The sequence below is a fragment of the Fringilla coelebs genome (assembly GCF_963513975.1).
Source record: "Fringilla coelebs genome assembly, chromosome: 4".
Taxonomy (NCBI): Eukaryota; Metazoa; Chordata; class Aves; order Passeriformes; family Fringillidae; genus Fringilla; species Fringilla coelebs.
In genome coordinates, this window is record NC_140032.1 from 29,678,600 (window position 1) to 29,697,359 (window position 18,760).

Below are 18,760 nucleotides of genomic sequence, written 5' to 3' on the forward strand. Positions count from 1 at the left end.
TATAAAAGAGAATTTATTTAATGCTATCAGTGCAGAAGGAGCACAGGAATCGTTTTCAGTTGCCTGCTGGTTTTCAGAGAAGCATATTGGGTTGAGTTTCTGCAGTGAGGTTTTTGTTTGGGGTTTTTTCATTTAGTGAGGCCAACCAAGTGGGAATTGTGAAAAGACTTAGAGATTGTAGGGTTTTTTAAATGGTTCTTTAGATATGGGTGAATGCAACCTAAGTCTAAGGTTTTGAAATGTTTTTGCAAGATGAAAGGCTGCAATTTAACATTTGATATCTTTTCAGTGTACTTGAGGGAAATTGTTTGAATGTGCTCAGGGATTTAATTGCTTAAAAGACATAAGAAATCAGGGTATCTGCATTTCAGTATATTGTGTCCTGTAGTGGAGGGTAACAATATTAAAAGACAAATAGTGATTACTTTTCTGAATTAGTTTGCTCACTTGAAGAGCAGAGCTGTCTTAATTGAAGGGCATGAAATATCTCTACCTCTATATACACTATGTCATCTTATTTCTCCCTGGAGAAGGATATGAGAATAAAGAGGAAGCTAGAGTACATGAAATGCAATCTTGAGAATCCTAAACTGATTATACTAAAGAACAGAAAAGTCTCTCTCATTTCTTTAGATTGGATGTTGAAAGGGATTTGTGTTGTTACTGCCTTGTGTTTTCCCTTGTTGTTGATACATAAATACTCTTAATGAATATTGCACCTTATGTTTTTTACAAATCAGTATGTAAATTTGAAAATAATATAGTGCATTTTAGAGAATGTAGATGTGAAGTGCTTTTTCATGGTACATGGTTTATCATGATGTTGAACTATTGCATATTGTTCAAAATTTTTTCCTGGTTTCTTCACTTAGAGTTTCTTTGTCTGTTACAAATTTATAGCCCCTTCAGTGAAGAAATAGAGTCAGACTTTAAGGACTCCTGAGTGTGGCTTGCAGTTTTATACATATAGATTTTTATAGAGCTGTATAAACAGTTTTCTGTACCTATGTTACATCCCGCAGGTTTATAATGTATTGTTACAGTGATAAATTGTTACTGTTACAGCTCCCAAATATTTGCTAGGTTTCTGTACCCTGCCTTGTTTTGTACTGTAACACTAGAGTCCTAATGTGGGTGGCTCAGTCCTAATGGGTGGTAGCTTGCCTAGGAAGGGCAGAGACTGCTCTCCTACTCTGTGCTTTTCAGAAATTCTTGTCTTTGTAAGAAAAATGAGAGCTTGGACAGGAGGTAATCCATAAGCAGGTGCAGTAAGGAGACTAAATACATTACTTTTTAAATGTCTAATGTTGGCAGAAGCATGTTAGTGCCAGGAGGACAGTATCATGTTGGGCCACTGTGGCTTATTTAAGAGCCTTATATTACTGAATTATTCTTCAGCTCTTCAGTGTATCAAGAGCTTCTTTTTTAAAGAAGTAAAATCAATGCATAGATACAATAGGTATAATGAAGTAGTGAAAGTAGTGAAGTAGTGAAGTAGTAAAAAAAGTGGAATATTGTGCAATCACTATACACAGATGACAGTTACTTCTGTTTGGATTCCTCTTTACAACTTTTCCTATTACAAATGGTGAAAATTAGTTGGCTTTCACTTCTAATTCTGGCTTTCAAAACCTTAGTTATTTATTAAGGAAAAAGTATTACTGCATATTCAGAGATTCCAGTCCTGCACAGAGACCACAATCCGATACATGAGGAACAGTCTTAAGAGAAGTAATCCAAATATTGCTTCGTTATTTCAAAATATTTTCCAATTATGGTGCTTTAAATGTGTTTGGGCAATAACATTCAAGACGTAGCTATCTGCAACTTAGTGAAAAGGATCATGTAAAGTGCACCTAACTGATGTGATTGTGGAACACAACTACATACTTACTTTTGAAATATGGAATAAGAGTATATGAACTACTCTAATTTCTTTGTAGTTTTATAGTAGAAGGGAAGAAAGATTGTGTACAAAGGGAGTTACATTTTATGGTTTACTTTAACTGATGAGATTTTTTTTTCCTCACAAGTTTCTGATTTTATTTCTCATACCTTCTCCCCCTTCATTGCAGCTACCATTACATTGTTGTGTTAGTTTAACTGCTTTCTACTAAACGCAATTAACAGCTACTGCTATTTAGTGTGAAAATTGCATGGCAAAATTAATGTAATGGATTGCAATATTAAAATCTTCTTAAAGACTTTATGAAGACTGTGAAATACAAACTCTTTTAAAAGATAAGTCTCTTATGATGATAGGTATTCTCAGATTATACTTCTTTATCTGATCCAATCATGGCCTTTAATTTTTTTTTTATTCTAATATTTAAGCGTGCTGATGATATTACAAGTTCACTGTCAGATACTACACTGCTTGTACACTTTTTTGGCAAGAAAGGAAAAGCAGAACTGAACTTTGAAGATTTTTATAGGTGAGTCTCAACTTCATTAAATCCTTGCAAAAAATCTTGCAAAAATATTTGTATAGTTGTTCTAATTAATATGTACTATATTACTATACCCATAGCTTGTGTAGGTATGTTTGTATGGATTGTGTTCCTTTTGTGTGTGTTATATACACAAAGAGCAAAATATAACAATAAGTGGCCCAATAATAAAAACTCCTCCTCCAATGCTGCTGCAAATTTTAGTTCGTTTGGGGTGGAAAGGTTATACCCCAGCCCTGTCCTTATTTAAGGACACAAACAGTAGAAATATAAAGTATGACAATTTCTTCATGTTTTGTTTGTGCTTTAGATTTATGGATAACCTGCAAACTGAGGTTCTAGAGATAGAATTCCTTTCCTACTCTAATGGGATGAACACCATCAGTGAGGAAGATTTTGCTCATATTCTCTTGAGGTATACAAATGTGGAAAATACATCAAGTTACCTGGAAAACATGCGTGGCAGTATTCCTGAAGAAAAGGTAATTGCTTAGCAGTGGGCCACAGCACGCAGTCCCAGCATCAATAACATGAAAACATAGCTTTGTTGGACTGAATTACTTAGCACCAGGATTTTATTTTGATCATAAACTGCATGCCTGGTTTTTCAGATTACTTGCTGAATAAAATGTAGAAGAGTAAATAGCATAGAATTATATTCCATAGGATATAGCTAGTAGTATTGTTGAAGTTTAGCTAGAACATAACAGATAGATAGAACAGGTTAAATTGCAAAAACCATAAGACATTAAAAATAAAAATTTTCTAGCAATGAATTATCAAAAAACCCTCACTTTCTCTCCTTCTCTTCTTCTTTCTCTCCTTCCTTCCTTCCACTGCCACTGGAGTAGCATCTCCTCAGAAATAACATCACATTTTATCTTACTGTTTTATAGTCTTATTAATGAATTGCTTGTAATTATTGTTGGGTGTGTGGGTTTTTTAATGACTGAAGAGACAGAAATGATAATATAAAAGTAAAGGTCAGGAGGTAGATAGTCCTTAATTTGTTTAACAACAAATACATTGTCAAAACGTATCTTGAGAGAAATGTAGTAGCAACTATGCATCGGTGATAATCTATAGGATAATGTTAAAAGTAGCCCTCCAAACAAGAGATGTTTTGGATATACTTCTGTTTGTGTTTACAGAAGAAGATCAGATTAATCTGTCCTAGAAATCTAACTCTTTCAATAGCTATATCTTTTAATAGCATTGACAGCAGAGCTTGCAAAGAAAAGTAATAAATCAGTTTGAACAGTTTCTTTAGGTTCTGTTTTTATTTGAGGAATGACATTTTAATTTCAGTCATCACAATAAGTAAGATCAGTCAACTGACCTGATAGAAGCACACTCCAAAAATCAACAGTTTTCAGTTCAGATATCTGGATTATCTGATTCTTCCTGTGCTTGTACAGCAGTTAGGGCCACTGAGTGTTAAATATAGCTGGGAAAGCAGGGCAGTCTCTTTTGACCAGTTTAGGTGTCAGGTGACGTGGTAAGATTGGGATCAGAGTTCCTGCTCAGTCACCCTTTCCAAGTTCCTGGTCTAGGCACTGAGGTGCTCAGATCAAACTGCTGTAAAAGGTCTGTGCTTTCAATATTCAGAGCCAAGACAGTGCAACAGAACTGCTATAACTGCATGGTTCCAGATGGAAATCTAAGGGAAAAAAAAACAAAAAAACACTCACTTTGGGTCTTGTATAAAAACAATAATGTAAGTATCACTCGGTAAACTGAAAAATAATGACAGTTGTAGTTATAGAGAAATACTTTGAATGTCAAAGGTGAAGTTAAGTAAATATACAGGCACTTTCTTTTGAACACAAGGTAGCAGTCTTTCAATGTCATAGCAAGTATTCTCCTGTACTTTCCTCTTCTTGGTCTCTGGTGAGACCAACAGTTAAGGAAAACCTCCATGTAGAAAGCTTTTTCACTCAGTTACAAGTTTGTTTTTGTGCTGTGATCTGGCACTGGACGGGTGCCATATATTTGGGTATTTGAGGTATGTCATAATGCTATACCTCCATTAAGGGAAACAAGCCATCCCTGTTTTTCATAACTTTGTATCCTTGGCTTGGTAAATGTGCTGTCTCTTATGCTGGCCTCAGGCTTTTAAGAATAGGACTTTGACTCTTACTGCCATGGAGGTGGGGTTCATATGTTGTTCAAATGTTGTCACATTTTTTTTTGCTCTTGTCATAACACTATAATTTGAAAATTATAGAATTTGCTCTTTATTTCATGACAGTGATATGCTGCAATACTAATACTAACCAGAGGGTTCCATTCAGAAGCAAAGTTAGTCGAGTGTGTAAAGTAATATGCCCATACTCTCACAGTTGGCAGTGTTAACCTTTCATGGCACTGTACGAAGAAGCCCCTAAAGCAGCCTGATGATCTTTTGTCATATTTTAATCATGTTAAAATGTTCAGCTGGCATGCTGCCTGCTCACAGGATGTCTTCCTCCTTTTACTAACTAGATGCCAAGCAGTGATTCATGTAAGCTGGCATCATGAATTACTACGGATATCAGCTCCTGAAGAAAGTCTGTGCATTTTTAGCAGCATTGGTACATTAATCTGAGTTTTCTTTGCTGTAGTAAAATAAAATCTGTCCATCTAAATGAAAAAGTTAACATCCTTTTTTTGTCATGGTTTAATCTCAGCCATTGACCAAGCCCCATGCAGTTATTTGCTCACTCCCCCACCAGCAGGATCAGGGGGAGAATTGAAAGGGTAAAAGCCAGAAAACTGAGGGATGAGAAAGAGGAGTTTATTAGGAAAAGCAAAAGTCATGCACACAAACAAGATTTTTGCAGTAGCCTGACCTCTTACACTTATTTTTTGCACTCAGAATTTTTACAGACAAATTGGTGCACATTAAGGATCTGTGAACCTAAAAATGTCAACTGAAGACTTGAGTGGATGTTCTCTACGATTGCTGTTTTGCCATAGTACTTGAGGCTCCTGACTGAGAAATGATCTGAGAATTTCAAATGCATGGCAGAGTTATTCCAGTCCCATAGAGCTTTCAGGCTAAACATAATGCAAGAACTAGAACTTGGACACATAAACTAATAGTGTCAAATGTAATGAAACAAAAAGTATTGATAATACTAAATTCAGTTTTTAATATAAAAATTTAAATAAGGTGGTAGTTCTACTTGTGTATATGAGGGTTTCCTCTAATTGTGAAGGATCTGCTTGTTGAAAAAAGCAACTCGTGATGGAGGTGGGCCAAGCTCTCCAAAGAGTTTATAAATCTTAGCTAGTGGTTAGGTACGATCACTTAAGCAGGGGTTTACTTCTCAAGTGTGTGGAGGCCTATGAAATTCTTCTATTATAACAATATTATGCTGCTCTCCACATTTTCTACAGTCCTTGCTGTTTACTGTGGGTTAGCATCCAACCTCTGCCATCTTCTGGCACAAACCTACATTTGCATGTTTCCTGTGTTCCACCTACTATAAAGACTATGGATATGTTTGAGCAGAGATATAGATCAATGTTTTAGTTTGAACATAAAGGCTCACAGGTCTTACTATTGCCTTCAAGTATATTTTCAGAGACAAGTACTGAAATAGGATAAAATAATAAAAGCAAATGGAAAACTAGCCAGGAATTATAGTTAAAGGAGTCCAAGGAGATCAAGGTCTGACACAGAATGCCATTCCATGTTCAAGATGGCTGAGACCAGTGGGAATTTGATATAGGCAATGGTCCTGGCTTAGTTCAAAGTCTCATTTTCAGGTCTCTTTCAGAATTAATTTAGAGATAGTTTATCAGTTGGTTGGATCTCTAAATAAGATGAGAAAAGAGCAGAACAAATATTACAAGGAATGAAGATAAAACTCTTTTGACAAGAACACTTTCAGTGAAATTTTACAGAAGATAGTCTAAAGTCTGGTCAAAATGCAATTGATTTTTTAAAAGCTGGACGAGTCCTGCAGTACTTGCAAACCCTCAGATGAAGAGACTTGGGTGTCTAAATCTGGATATATGAAAATTTCACTCTCAAGTACTGGCTTAAGGTAGATCATAACATATATTTATTAATCCACTCAATGTATCTATATGAGCACATACACTTACATATATATAATAGTGGTTTTCAGTAGTAAACATACTCCAATGTTCATCCAAAGCTAGAATTTTTTTCTCAGTATTGACTATCATATTGTAATAATCCTGGAATTCTTAAAAATTTCTCTCAGCAATGGAACAGTATTTAGACTGCTCTGGTGAGAATTGCTGCCTTGCTGCAGTCACAGAGAGAAAAGACATACTGCATTCCTCAAGAAACTCCAGTTCTCTACTTCATTGACTTTTACTAAAAATACATTTTTTTAAATGGGTGTGGTATCTGTTGTTAAATGAAGTTGACATATATAATTGCAAGGTTTGTTTATTCAGTTGTTATTACTACTGATAATTCTTACAGTGCATATTGTTCTCCTGGTTTCTAGGGTATCACATTTGAAGAATTTAGATCATTTTTTCAATTCTTGAACAATCTAGAAGACTTTACAATTGCAATGCAAATGTATAATTTTGCAAGTCGTTCCATAGGTCAAGGTAAGTATCTCTGTTTTTATAAAAATCCATTGATACCCATATAGAACATTGACAATTTTTTTTTTTTTAATTTCCTAGTTTGTAGTTTTAATGTTTCCAGTAAAAGGCTAAAAATTCAAGCACTCCAGCTTTGAGAGAAAAAGGCTTGGTCATATCATAAGAGATATCCTGTAAAGTCATATAAGTGGTGGACAAGCTGAATGCAGAATAACTGTCCATCAAATCCTGCAATACAAGAGTTAAGAGGCACTTGATGACACCAGTGAGAGATCAGATTAAAGTGAGAGATCAGATTAAAGTAAACATAAGCATTTCTTTACGCAGTGAGCATCTGAAATTTGGCCTTCTACGAAGGCTGTAGAAGAAAACAGTGTCAGAAGGTCCAAAGAGAGGTCAGACAGATTTTTAACAAATCAGTAAGTGGGTACTTAAAAGAACCAGGCATGTATGTACCTACTAAAATCCCTAATAAAACAGTTGTGGTGCCTGGGGAACACAAGGTGAGCAATATGCAAAGTGGTCAGACTTGTGTGCTCTCCTCAAGTAGCCTCTTCATGAGTCTGACCCCATAACACCAGTGTGGTCCTACCTCATGTGGCCTTACCAAGGGATCGTATCATTTTCTCTGTGCTCTATTTCTTGGGTTCTGTTTTGTGTCAAATAAGTAAATGCCATATGTGTAGCATAGGTTTAATTATAATATGATTTTCTAACTTTGTTATTGCCCATAGTACAGTATATGTACTGTTATCTTTTTTGTAAAATAATTGGCACCAATTAAGCAGTGTCATTTTATATCAGTTAAGAACTTGGTTTAGTACTGTGAAATTCAGTCCTCATTTCCACTTTTTCATATTTTTGAGTATTTAAATGTGAAAACTTGAGTTAAAAATTTAGTTATATTTCATAATATGCTGTTCACAAAGTACCCTTAAATTCACCTTTTTAATTTTTTTCCTGGTGTTCTCCTTATGCAGATGAATTCAAGCGTGCTGTGTATGTAGCCACAGGTGTGAAGCTCTCACCACATTTGGTGAACACAGTGTTCAAGATTTTTGATGTCGACAGAGATGACCAGTTGAGTTATAAAGAATTTATTGGCATTATGAAGGACAGACTCAATCGAGGGTTTAGGGTAAGGATTCTAATTTTTATAGTTATCTCAGTGGACTTTGCTACTTACCACTCCTTTAGAATCTGTAGCAACTGTAGATTTCAAACCAGCGGTGCATATGTTTAAAGACATACATTTATGACATATATTTTAAGACATACATTTATACATTTATAGAAATACTGAAGCAATCTGTAAGATAAAATCCTTCTTAAATTCTTCTTTGGTGTTTATTTGTTAGAAAGCAATATTTAGAGAAGATGGTGTAGCTTCATAATGTGCAAACCAACAGGAGATGTGAAATCCCCTGTATACTGTCATTTCTTCTGTATTGTGGGATTAATAGATTAGCATTGAGAATTTTAACAATGGCAGCAATTATGTCTGTACTGCATGCAGAGAAAAGAGAATTTGTCTCTCTCGAGCTCAAGAAGTTTAGTTAAAGGTCAACTCTTCTAAAACATTATATAAAATACCAAGTGCTCATAATGACTGTAGCTTTAAAAGGTAGCTTTAATTTTCAAATAAAAATTAGTGAGTGGCGCTGAACAATGCTGTGTTCTAGTGCAGAGCTGATTTTAATAATGAAACCCTGAATCTAATATTCAATTATAATAAGCTAGAGGGCAGGGAATTACTTGCAGTCATTTTTTTTTCTTCTTATGACAGGTGTTAACATTTTAAACTAAATGTAAAGTGGTGTTCTAACTAACAACCTTATTACTTTATTGCTTACACATAAATCTTAAATTGTATTATGATTCCTAAGGTCACATTTCAATATGTTATTTCTGTAATTTTAGTTAATTTTAGTTAGCTTTCTAAATTTAATTTTAGAACTTTTTGTGGTGTTGAGTCTAATAGTTTACTTGTTATTTCTGTAATATTATGATCAAACATAAAATGTGGATAACAACCCGTGTATTTGTAACAAACTTATTTCCTTGTTGGTCCTCAATTCCTTTTATTATGGTGTGGTAATGATGATTGTTTCACAGTTGTTTCAAGTTGTTCAGCTATATGTTTTAATTGTTTACTAATTGTAAATGTGCGATGTATGTTAATTTAACCAGCAAACAGTCTGCTTACTAAGTAATTCTTGTATTTATTACATGTTCCTATTTCACAAAATGCATGACAGAAATCACATATAATTTTAAGAATCTATATCAACATAAGCACTATTCAGTCTTATGTATGTATCTTGCTTTTCCCTGAACCACTATAAAATATTCCAGTTGACTGTAAAAGAACTACAAAGAATAGCCAATATTCAGAAGAATAACACAGTCTTTCATAAATTATAATTCTAATTTAAGTTTAATATTAGCCATCTGCTGGATTGGGAGACAATTGTGATTTGGTCCTGTAATTCAGTTAAATGCAATCCCTTCACTAATTGGTAATATTCCAAGGCCATTACAGTTGTAAACTGAAGAATTACAATTTCCAGTAAGTTTTCATAAAGTGTCACACAAACCAATTTTTTCCAAGAGTAGATAATAATAAAAATTCTGCAAAAATTTGCCTTCATAAAAAAAAATTCTGCTAAGATTTTGCCTTAATAAACACCCCCCACCCATTTCAGTTTTGGTTTAGAATAAAAGGTAGAAAATGCCTAAGAACCTTTTTCCCAGAAAAAATTGGTGGAAAGTGTCATTAATGGCTTCCTATTGTTTGTATGTTAAAAGTTGCAGAGTATTTAATGTGTCCAAAACAAGTAAAACTTTGCCCTCTTGCTCCTACAATGTGGAGGGCTCAAATGTTGTCTTGTGCTAAAAACTAACAAATTACTAACATTTTCTTTATCAATAAATGTGTTTTGAATCCATATCCCAAAATAACAGTTTCAGTTAGGCCTGTGATTTAAAGTACAATTTTACAATTAACATCTTGTACTTAGCAATTCTACCTTTTTAAAAGTTGTTTCACTAACTATGTTTGCCCTGAATCTTAAGGCCATTACAGGATTTTTTACTGTATTTTAGGAAAGGGCATTTTATGATTATATAGTCAGACTAAAGTGAACCTATTTAAGAGCAAAGAGTCACACAAATTCAATGAAAATGCAGTTCTGAAACATCAGTCAGTATGTAGCAGGTTTGTCCTATTTAAAAGCTTAAAAACTTCAGGAGGGTCAGGTACTACCTTTTATAGGGACACAATAAATGTTCATTTTAGAACAACCTTTAGCTACGATTTTGGAAAAGTAAATGTCTTGAAGACTTTACCAAATGAAACTTCTCTTTTTCTGCAATTTTGTAGCACAACCTGAAACTTTGTTTTTTTGTAGTTGGATGCAAACTCATATGTTAAGCTGCCATCAAGTGGTCAGTCAGAGTATTGCCATAAACTTATTAAAAATGTTCAAACACGAAAAGCTTTTTTTTTTGCTTACTGTTTAGTTAAAATAATTATTTCCCTTTCTTTTTCAAATTTAAAAATATATAGGAAGATTCTCTTTCCTTTAAAAATTCCATTTTTAAACCAGAAGACTTGGAAATCAATGACTAAATGATAAACATTTTGCATAACACATACTGTATCTCCTAGCTATTTGTCAATTAAAGCCATTTTTTTGTATTTTCATGATACCGTTGTCCTATGCTTACCCCTGGCTGCCTTCACGTGTTGTCTGCATCTGCACACTTCTCCATCTTCTGCTCCACAGGGCTACAAACCTATACAGAGGTATACTACTTTCAAATCCTGCGTGAGGAAGGAGCTCTATAGCAGATAAATGACGGTATGTGTTAGCCACCAGTCTGAGTGTGCTGGCATGCCTGCAGGAATGGCTGAATGTTGAACTGTCACTGCTTTGTTTCCTGTTCCAAAACTCAGGAATAGGTTATATGGCTGCAAGCAATGTAGTAGCTCAAGGCATCATGTTGTGTTTTTGACTGAAGCAATAGAATTTTATCCTGGAGTTGGTAATGACTGACTCACACTGTCACTGTTCTGTGAGCCAGCTGTGGTTTTGTATGTGTTTGAAATTAGGAAAAGTATTTTTTTCTTAGTTTCTGTTGCTGTTTTCTGTCTGTCCCATTATTTCTTTTTAAGTAATTTCTCAGGTACCTATGGCTAATAAGTATTTACCAAGGAAGATTGTAGAGGCAGATTTTTCTGACTCTTAGTGACTTGATTCTACTGTGATTTATACTGCTACATTCTTGAAAGCAATCATGTCTTTTTGCCTCAATTAATGCTGTACCAGCAATTTTGAAAAATTAGCATTGTGTCCACACATAATCACCATGGCCCTTTTCACACATCCACTACATGAAAGTCCATTTGTACAGTTCAATTGTATACTTCAGATTTCAGGGTCAAACCTGGGGTGTGCATATGCTGTAGCCGTGTTGTGAAACTGCTTGTCACACAGGGGACATAGACACTGCACTAGTAGACATTTCTCTTCTTCCATAAAGGAAGAGTTAAGGAAGAGTTTGTTCCTTTGCAATTTAAAAGGTTTTTCTGTTTCCATGTAAAGACTTTGCAGGAGTTGCTCTGAAGGCTGTTGGCTCCCAGATGTTTTGTTTTTTTTTTACAAAGGGGAGGAGCAAAGAGATGTAAATCATGACAAGCAAGGCCCCATGGCCAGTGGTCTGCTCTGAGTGACCCTGTGAGGAGTCCAGCACAACTCATCCTCCTGAGACAGGAGGGTTTGACTGTCATTCCCCTGCTGGCTTTAATTCTGAGGCACAATATTAAGCTGAGGCTTTTTGTTCAATACTGTACCCTAATACTGAAGCGTTGTACTACTATGTGAGGGACAGAAGAGGAAATTTGATCTTAACAGGGCATCTGGTTTCTCCACATTACTAATGGGAAATGTAAATGACTAATAAAGTAGTTTAAACTTTTTTAAATTTCATATTTCAGTAATCCAAGTCACTAGTCACATGAGAGGAAGCCATGGCTTTAGTTTAATCTTACGTAACTTTATATACTTGAAACTTTTGACTTTCAAAGATTTCTTTCTTCTTTTCTCATGTGTTTTTAAAAACAGTTATTAGGAGTACTTTGTCTTTTTGTCAAAACCCATGTTGTAGTTTCATGTAAAGTATTATTTAAACTGTAAACTTTTCAAGATGTGGAACAGCTCTTACAGGAAATTGGCAAAATGCTACACAGTCATGATGCTTCATGATAATTTCAGTGAAGGGTTTGTGACCAAGTGGAAGAAAATGCAGTGACACAAAGGAATCCACTATCTAATCAACAAATCTAATAAAATTATTTTGTTGACAGGACAGGCTTGTAAAAGCATCAAGTACACATACATCAACACCTTGTCTGATCTAAATTCAGGCACTAAATTAATTACTTCATATGCTGAGATGATGTAAACTAGAAAAAAATGTACCATGGAGATTTATAAAGGGAGATATGTTGCTCATTCTGTATAAAGTCATTTTCAAAAAAAAATTGAATTATAGTACATCTACACTACCCATTTGGTGACAGAAGAAACCAGGTTAGTTTTCAGAGGATGGACTTGGCTACAGTCAACCTCACTGAGTTAATGCAGAAGCCTCTAGTTATTTACCCTGCTCTTCTTCCCACCTGGAGCTCCTGGATGTAACAAAAATTCGTATTGTATCCAAGCTAGCTTGAGTAGTAGGTCTGTATCAAACACCTGTTGCCTGTGCACTGAAGAATACAGTGTAAGCCTTGGATATATACAATTCTCTCTTCCCTTCTGACACTTAAGCTTGCTGCTGCTCTTCACTTGAGCAACTGCTTCTTGTCTCTTATCACGAGTCAGAATCACAGAATTGTTAAGGTCAGAAAAGACCTCTGAGATCAAGCCCAGGCATTACAGTGATGTAGCCAGCTATTGGCTGTTGAGTTCCTTTTTGTGCAAAACATTGCAGAACTCACAATATTTCTTCAGATTTGTTGTAAACTTTTACTAATGGAAATGTAACCTTTAGCCGAGGCTTGTGAAGTGATTTGGCAAAAGTACTGTGGAGAGGAACAGAGAGTTCTGTCTTTGCCATACATTGTGGAGTGAAAGTGGATTTTGCAGAATTCTAAAAATCATTATTTTCCATTTAGTTTATAACTTGAAAAGATGATAAAAATTGAATAATTGGAGATTTGAAATTGAACCATTTCAATAGGTAATTAAATTTCAGTCTGATGTCCAAAGAAGCACATAAATGTACATAAAATACAAAAATCAGCTGCAACTACATCCCACAGGTGCAGTAGTATGCACAGTTAGGTGCATGCTACTATTAATTTTACTTTTTTTCCAAATATAAATGTACAGTTCATTGTGCTTTGAAACACTGTGCTTTTCTATGGTAAATGTAGAACTCTGGTGAAGGAGATTAAGATACTTGGCAGGCTTACCATAGATTGTACCCCACTGTGAATCTGCACTCTGACAAGCAATAAACAGCACATTGTGCTGTACATCACATATGTCTAAAATGCACTAATGCCGTTACTCCACAGTGCAAAGAATGTTGTACCCTTATAATAAATAATGCAGATTTCTCCTTGGGGAGCATCTGTACAAGCTGTGTGTGGTCCCTGCAGGGCACACAGCCTGACTCAGCTTTGCAGGTACTACTCCTTTGCATACACTGCAGGGAGAGCTGAACAAACACCTTTGTAGAGAACTGCCTGACAGAGCACAGAGGAGAGCTCTGCTTTGAATGCCTTGTGCAAGGATTATCTAGGAAAATCCTGACAAAGCCCTTTCTAAGTTAATTTTCAAAAAGGGATGCTAGGGACCAACTTATGAAGGGATTCAAGTTCTTCTAAAGTAATGCTTGCTTAACTATTCATATGCTCAGTAACTGTAATGGATACTTAGGCCAGAACTGTGATTTTATTGACTACTGAAGTAATGAAAGTAATTATTACATCACAAATGTAAATCTAGAAGTTAATTTCTATGTACTAGTAATTTTCTGAGAATCTTAAGATCTTTTTAATTGAAATAGTTGATTTCTAGATGTTCTGAATATTGTGGGTTTTCAAGATTTCTGATTACAAGCTTTTAGGAGGGAATGGTTAATAGCTGAAAATATACCTTGAGACTGAGTGAGGAAGGATATTTATTTTGAAAAAGATATTAAAAACTGAAGCATGGATTCAGAACCTCGTTTCTAGCCATTTCAACTATAAATTGCTTTCTTCTGTAAACACTTCATCCTGTCAAGTGAAATTAAATTTTTCATGTAGCTAATCTTTAAAGTTTTTTATTTCTATACTTTCCTAGCACACAGCAATTGAATACATCTAGTGTAAAAGACAGCTTTAAAAAAATGAAAGAGGCTGTTGCTTACTTTTTGTAGAGACTTTTGCTTAGCTCTTCTGTAAAGCAGAGAGCTGAGAAGTGTGTGATTAGGCACACCTTCCTGGGTTATCTTACAAAAGTAATTGGAAATTGCAGAACTTGGGCTTTTGATCCTAAACCTGCCAAGAAGCTTAAAAATGTACCTGGATACAGTGGGAGGAGAATGTTCCAGAATGTTCCAGTGAAACACGAAAGCATTGCAGAATATGTGGACAAGCTGTTCCTTCTGGGGATTTGGTACACTGAGAGTAGATACAACAACAGTGCATACATTAGAAATAAGTAGATGAACAGTCAGTGTATTTCAGCATTTCTTTTAATGACTTTCATGAACTTGTTTCATAAAATAAAAAATAAATGCATATCTTAAAGTACAGGTTAATAAAATGAATATGTTTTTGTTAAATAATGCACTGCAATTTGCAAGTTATGCATTTTTTCATGAGATTGACTATAAACATCAGCTAAATGATGCATTCATGTAAGTATGGTTTCCAATATTTCATTTAACATCAGCATATACTACTGTGGATTAAATTGTGTGCTGAATATCTACAATTTATTTATAAACTTCTGTGCTTTTTAACTAATCAAGATGAGGAATAAGAATAAACAGATGTAAGCTTCAGTGTCCAATGGATTTTAATGCACTGCAGTGTGGCAATTTCTTTAACATCTTCACTCAGTTCAACCAAAACAAGGTATTGGACAGTCTCACCATGTGCCCTGGTTTTAGCTAAGAGTTAATTTTCTTCCTAGCATCTGCTACAGTGCTGTGTTTTAAATACAGGATGAGAATACTCTTGATGACACGCTGATGTCCTGGTTGCTATGAGCAGTGGTTACACAGAGTCAAGGACTTCTCAGCTCCTCACCCCACCCCACCTGCAAGGAGGCTGGGTGTGCACAAGGAGCTGGGAGGGGACACAGCCAGGACAAGTGACCCCAACTGACCCCACACACCACGTGGCATATGCTCAGCATATAAACTAGGAGGAAAGTGGTTTGTTTCTCCAGTTGCTCTAATTCTTAGTATCTCTCTATCTCTGTTTTACACTTAGTGTGAAAATAGACTTGTGGAGTTAGGAACAGTGGAAGAAATAATGAGATCCAGTGATAGAGAGAGCATAGAGCACAGAGCAGTGAATCTCCCAGACCAGCCCTTGGCCAGTTTTCCTCTCCATTCAATGGATAACTGTTCATGTTGCAGAACTAAAATTTAGGATTAAGTTAATCTAATATCTAGAAGTTTTCATGTCATCTGCCCATCTGGTATTTGGCTTTTAGTGCCTCAGTTTAATGAACATCAATAATTTTCTGTGCTTTTTGTTTGGTGTCATAGGTGAATTTTTTAGTACAGTGTCAATACAAAGAAGCAAGGAACGAAACTAGAGAGGGATCTGGGCATACCTGAATAAAGAGGAAATATTTTCTTGCATCTTTTAATACAAATAGGCTATTTGTTGAATGCTAATTGTGTGCTGTGAGGTGAGGATGCCTATTGAATACTTAACCTATGTACAGATTTATAATTCTCATTTTACAGATGTAAATTTGATCTCTCACTATTTTAATATTAAAACATCTATCTAGTATCTATTAGTCTGAATAAAATTTAAGGTAGAATTAATTAATTTTGTGAATGGTATCTTTTTTCCAATTGTATGTTTTTCACTTGTCACAGGAGACTCCGAAGTATGGTTGGAAGGAATATTACTCTTGTGTGATGACTGTAACCAGTGAGCATCTCAGAGATCTATGGAAGCAATTTCGGAGACGAGATATGCTGAGATAAAGGAAGAAAGCAGGATTATCTGCACTGGCTAAAATTACTTATTCCCATGAATTCTTAATGAAGAACAAACTAACCCAGGTGAATGGTGAATCTTCCAGCTGCAGTAGAAAACACAGAACTTCTTTTCCACTTAGTGTAGTGATCATCAACTCTTAAAACTACTTTTCAGTATGTATTTTATTTAATTGATGAACTAACTATGCCATGTGGGTGGGAGAAGCCTTCTTTTGTATGAATATTATTTTTTATTATTTTGAGATAAATTTGTGATTTAAAAGGAAACAAAAATAAGTCTTACACCTGGGCAGGAAGATGTTTGGCAGTGAAGAGAAACTGCCTGCATCAGCTTAGACTGTGAATTCACTTTCAGATAAGCACTATTAAAAGTTTGTGCTAAACTGAAAATGAGACTACCTTAAGTAGCATAACAATTACACATGAGTTGAATGGACAAATTAAAGTCTTAGAGGCTGTTATTTTACAAGGAGTAAAGCTGTTACGGTTATAATGTGAATGATAGGTATTTACCTAGGAAAAGTACTGTATGAACTACAATGTTCAGATTCTCCAAGTCTTATAATTATGTTTATGAATTTATCCTTTAAAAAATAGTACAGATTTTAAGATGTCTTGCAAGCAGTGTGTCAAAGACAAGTCAAAACGTTCAAATTCATGTAGCACACACTTTGTAATATTTGTTATAAATTTTATTGCCATACACTGATATGTTTCTGGTAGAGTACAAATTCATGTGTTTCTTGTGAATAGTGCACTTTTATATGAAGTGGCACTGAATAGAAATTATAGTTGTCTAAGTTGCTACTCTGGAATGCCATATCTGAAAACTAGATAAATAGCTTGTGTTTGTGTCAAACAAAAAACAAAACAAAACATGAATGCATGCACAGTACAGAACAACGCTAAGTAATATTATTTGAATATTACTTGTTTGCTATTCAGCAGCAGCATATTTCCTTACTCCCTATTAACATTATTGTTAGGTAGTAGGAATTAAATCCACACAAACAAAAACAAATATTTTTTACACCCTTCTTGAAAAGATTTACTGGATATTGAATAAATCTGTGTCAGTTTCGGAAAAGACCATGCCATGAAATAATTTCAGCTGAATACGCACACACTTGAAGTAATGTCAATAAATTGTCATCAGAAGCAGAAATATTTGGGAATCAGACAATCAAACCAGAACTAAAATAATGCTTTTAGATATCTTACTACTCCAAATCATGAAATAAAACTTTTTACAATTTTATTCAGTGCACATGTTGCTCAGTTACCATCTTAAATGTCATGTGAATAGATGTATGGTGTCTGTGTAACAGTGCACTTCAGTTTTGAAATGCTTAATTTATAGTAACATATATTTCTGGTAGAAAAACCAAAACAAAATGAGAAGGAATCTTTTTTTAAGAAATTCCACACTGAGAATTGTTGAAAAAAAAATGTGGTAAGTGTAGCTTTTATCTGAAAAAAAAAAAAAATAAAACGCAAAACCCAGGCCAGTTCAGGAAACTATCAAAGGATGATACTTCAGTTAATATTTAATGATAAATAAATTCAAAATTTCCACCTTGGTGTCCTTAAGCTATTGACAGCAAGAAATAAATCAAACAAATTGAGAAAAAGGTTCTTGAATTGACACAGCAGAGCAGAGGTAAGCTGCAGTCCCTGTGTGATCATTTAGGGAATCAGCTGTATTCAATGTATTGTCTCGGTACGCAGAAGTGTCGCACTGCTTCTTGTCAGCATATGCAAAACCCAGTTTGCTACTTCAGTGGCAAAGGACAAAGAAGAAAGAAGAAAACATTGGGAGTCACTGAATGTGTTCTCATCCTTCCTTTTCATTCATGACTGCCACTCACAGTGACCTCCCCTTGGAGGAAGCAGCTGTACCATCATCATTTTGCTGCTCCACTGCCCCAGGCAATAGTGCACTTTGCTTTTATGGCTGGCTTGAAGCAATTTTTGCATTTTTCTATATATTTCTTATCTATAGTTACTTAATATTAAATAGAATGTGAAAGTGTCAGATTAGTTTTTAAGACTATTTTTTCTTCATGTTTAATAAAATTATTTAATATAAATATGAATATATACATATAATATTCTTGTTTATTTCAAAATAAATGCACTTGAAACTAATTTTCTTTGCAGTGTATATAATTCAAATTCTTTTGTCATAATAATCTGGGGTTTTTTTGGTAACATGATGAATGTGTAAGCACTTTGAATTAGAGAATCTTGCCATGACAAAAAAAAAGACTTGTTTTCTTCTTTTAGTCATCTCTTTAGATAGCTTCGCTTTTCAGCCACAGAATTCTGCCTAGAAGACCTGAAAATGCAAGGACAGGTGAAAGCAAGGCACAGTAATGGCATATGCCATCTGCTGTAGAGGCACCCCTCGGATAAGCAACAGTCACTGGGCTCAAGAAAACCTTATTAAAAATCTGCAAAATTCCTGGCAGCACAGAAGATGTGCATGCTGC

The 18,760-nt window shown here is 34.9% G+C and overlaps 1 protein-coding gene across 4 annotated transcripts in view; it reads left to right on the forward strand.

Moving 5' to 3' along the window:
* The window catches only part of MICU3 (mitochondrial calcium uptake family member 3), a gene marked incomplete at its 5' end in the record, with an annotated part of 50,564 nt that extends 32,266 nt beyond the window's left edge, over positions 1–18,298 (forward strand). For all 4 annotated transcript variants that reach the window (XM_084204860.1, XM_084204861.1, XM_084204862.1 and 1 more), the window contains 6 exons: positions 2,335–2,435; positions 2,761–2,932; positions 6,920–7,028; positions 8,006–8,163; positions 10,814–10,888; positions 16,143–18,298. In XM_084204860.1, coding sequence (XP_084060986.1) covers positions 2,335–2,435; positions 2,761–2,932; positions 6,920–7,028; positions 8,006–8,163; positions 10,814–10,882 — 609 coding nt within the window. In that variant the 3' untranslated portion in view covers positions 10,883–10,888; positions 16,143–18,298. The remainder of the gene's footprint in view (positions 1–2,334; positions 2,436–2,760; positions 2,933–6,919; positions 7,029–8,005; positions 8,164–10,813; positions 10,889–16,142) is intronic.
* Between the last annotated feature and the right edge of the window lie 462 nt (positions 18,299–18,760).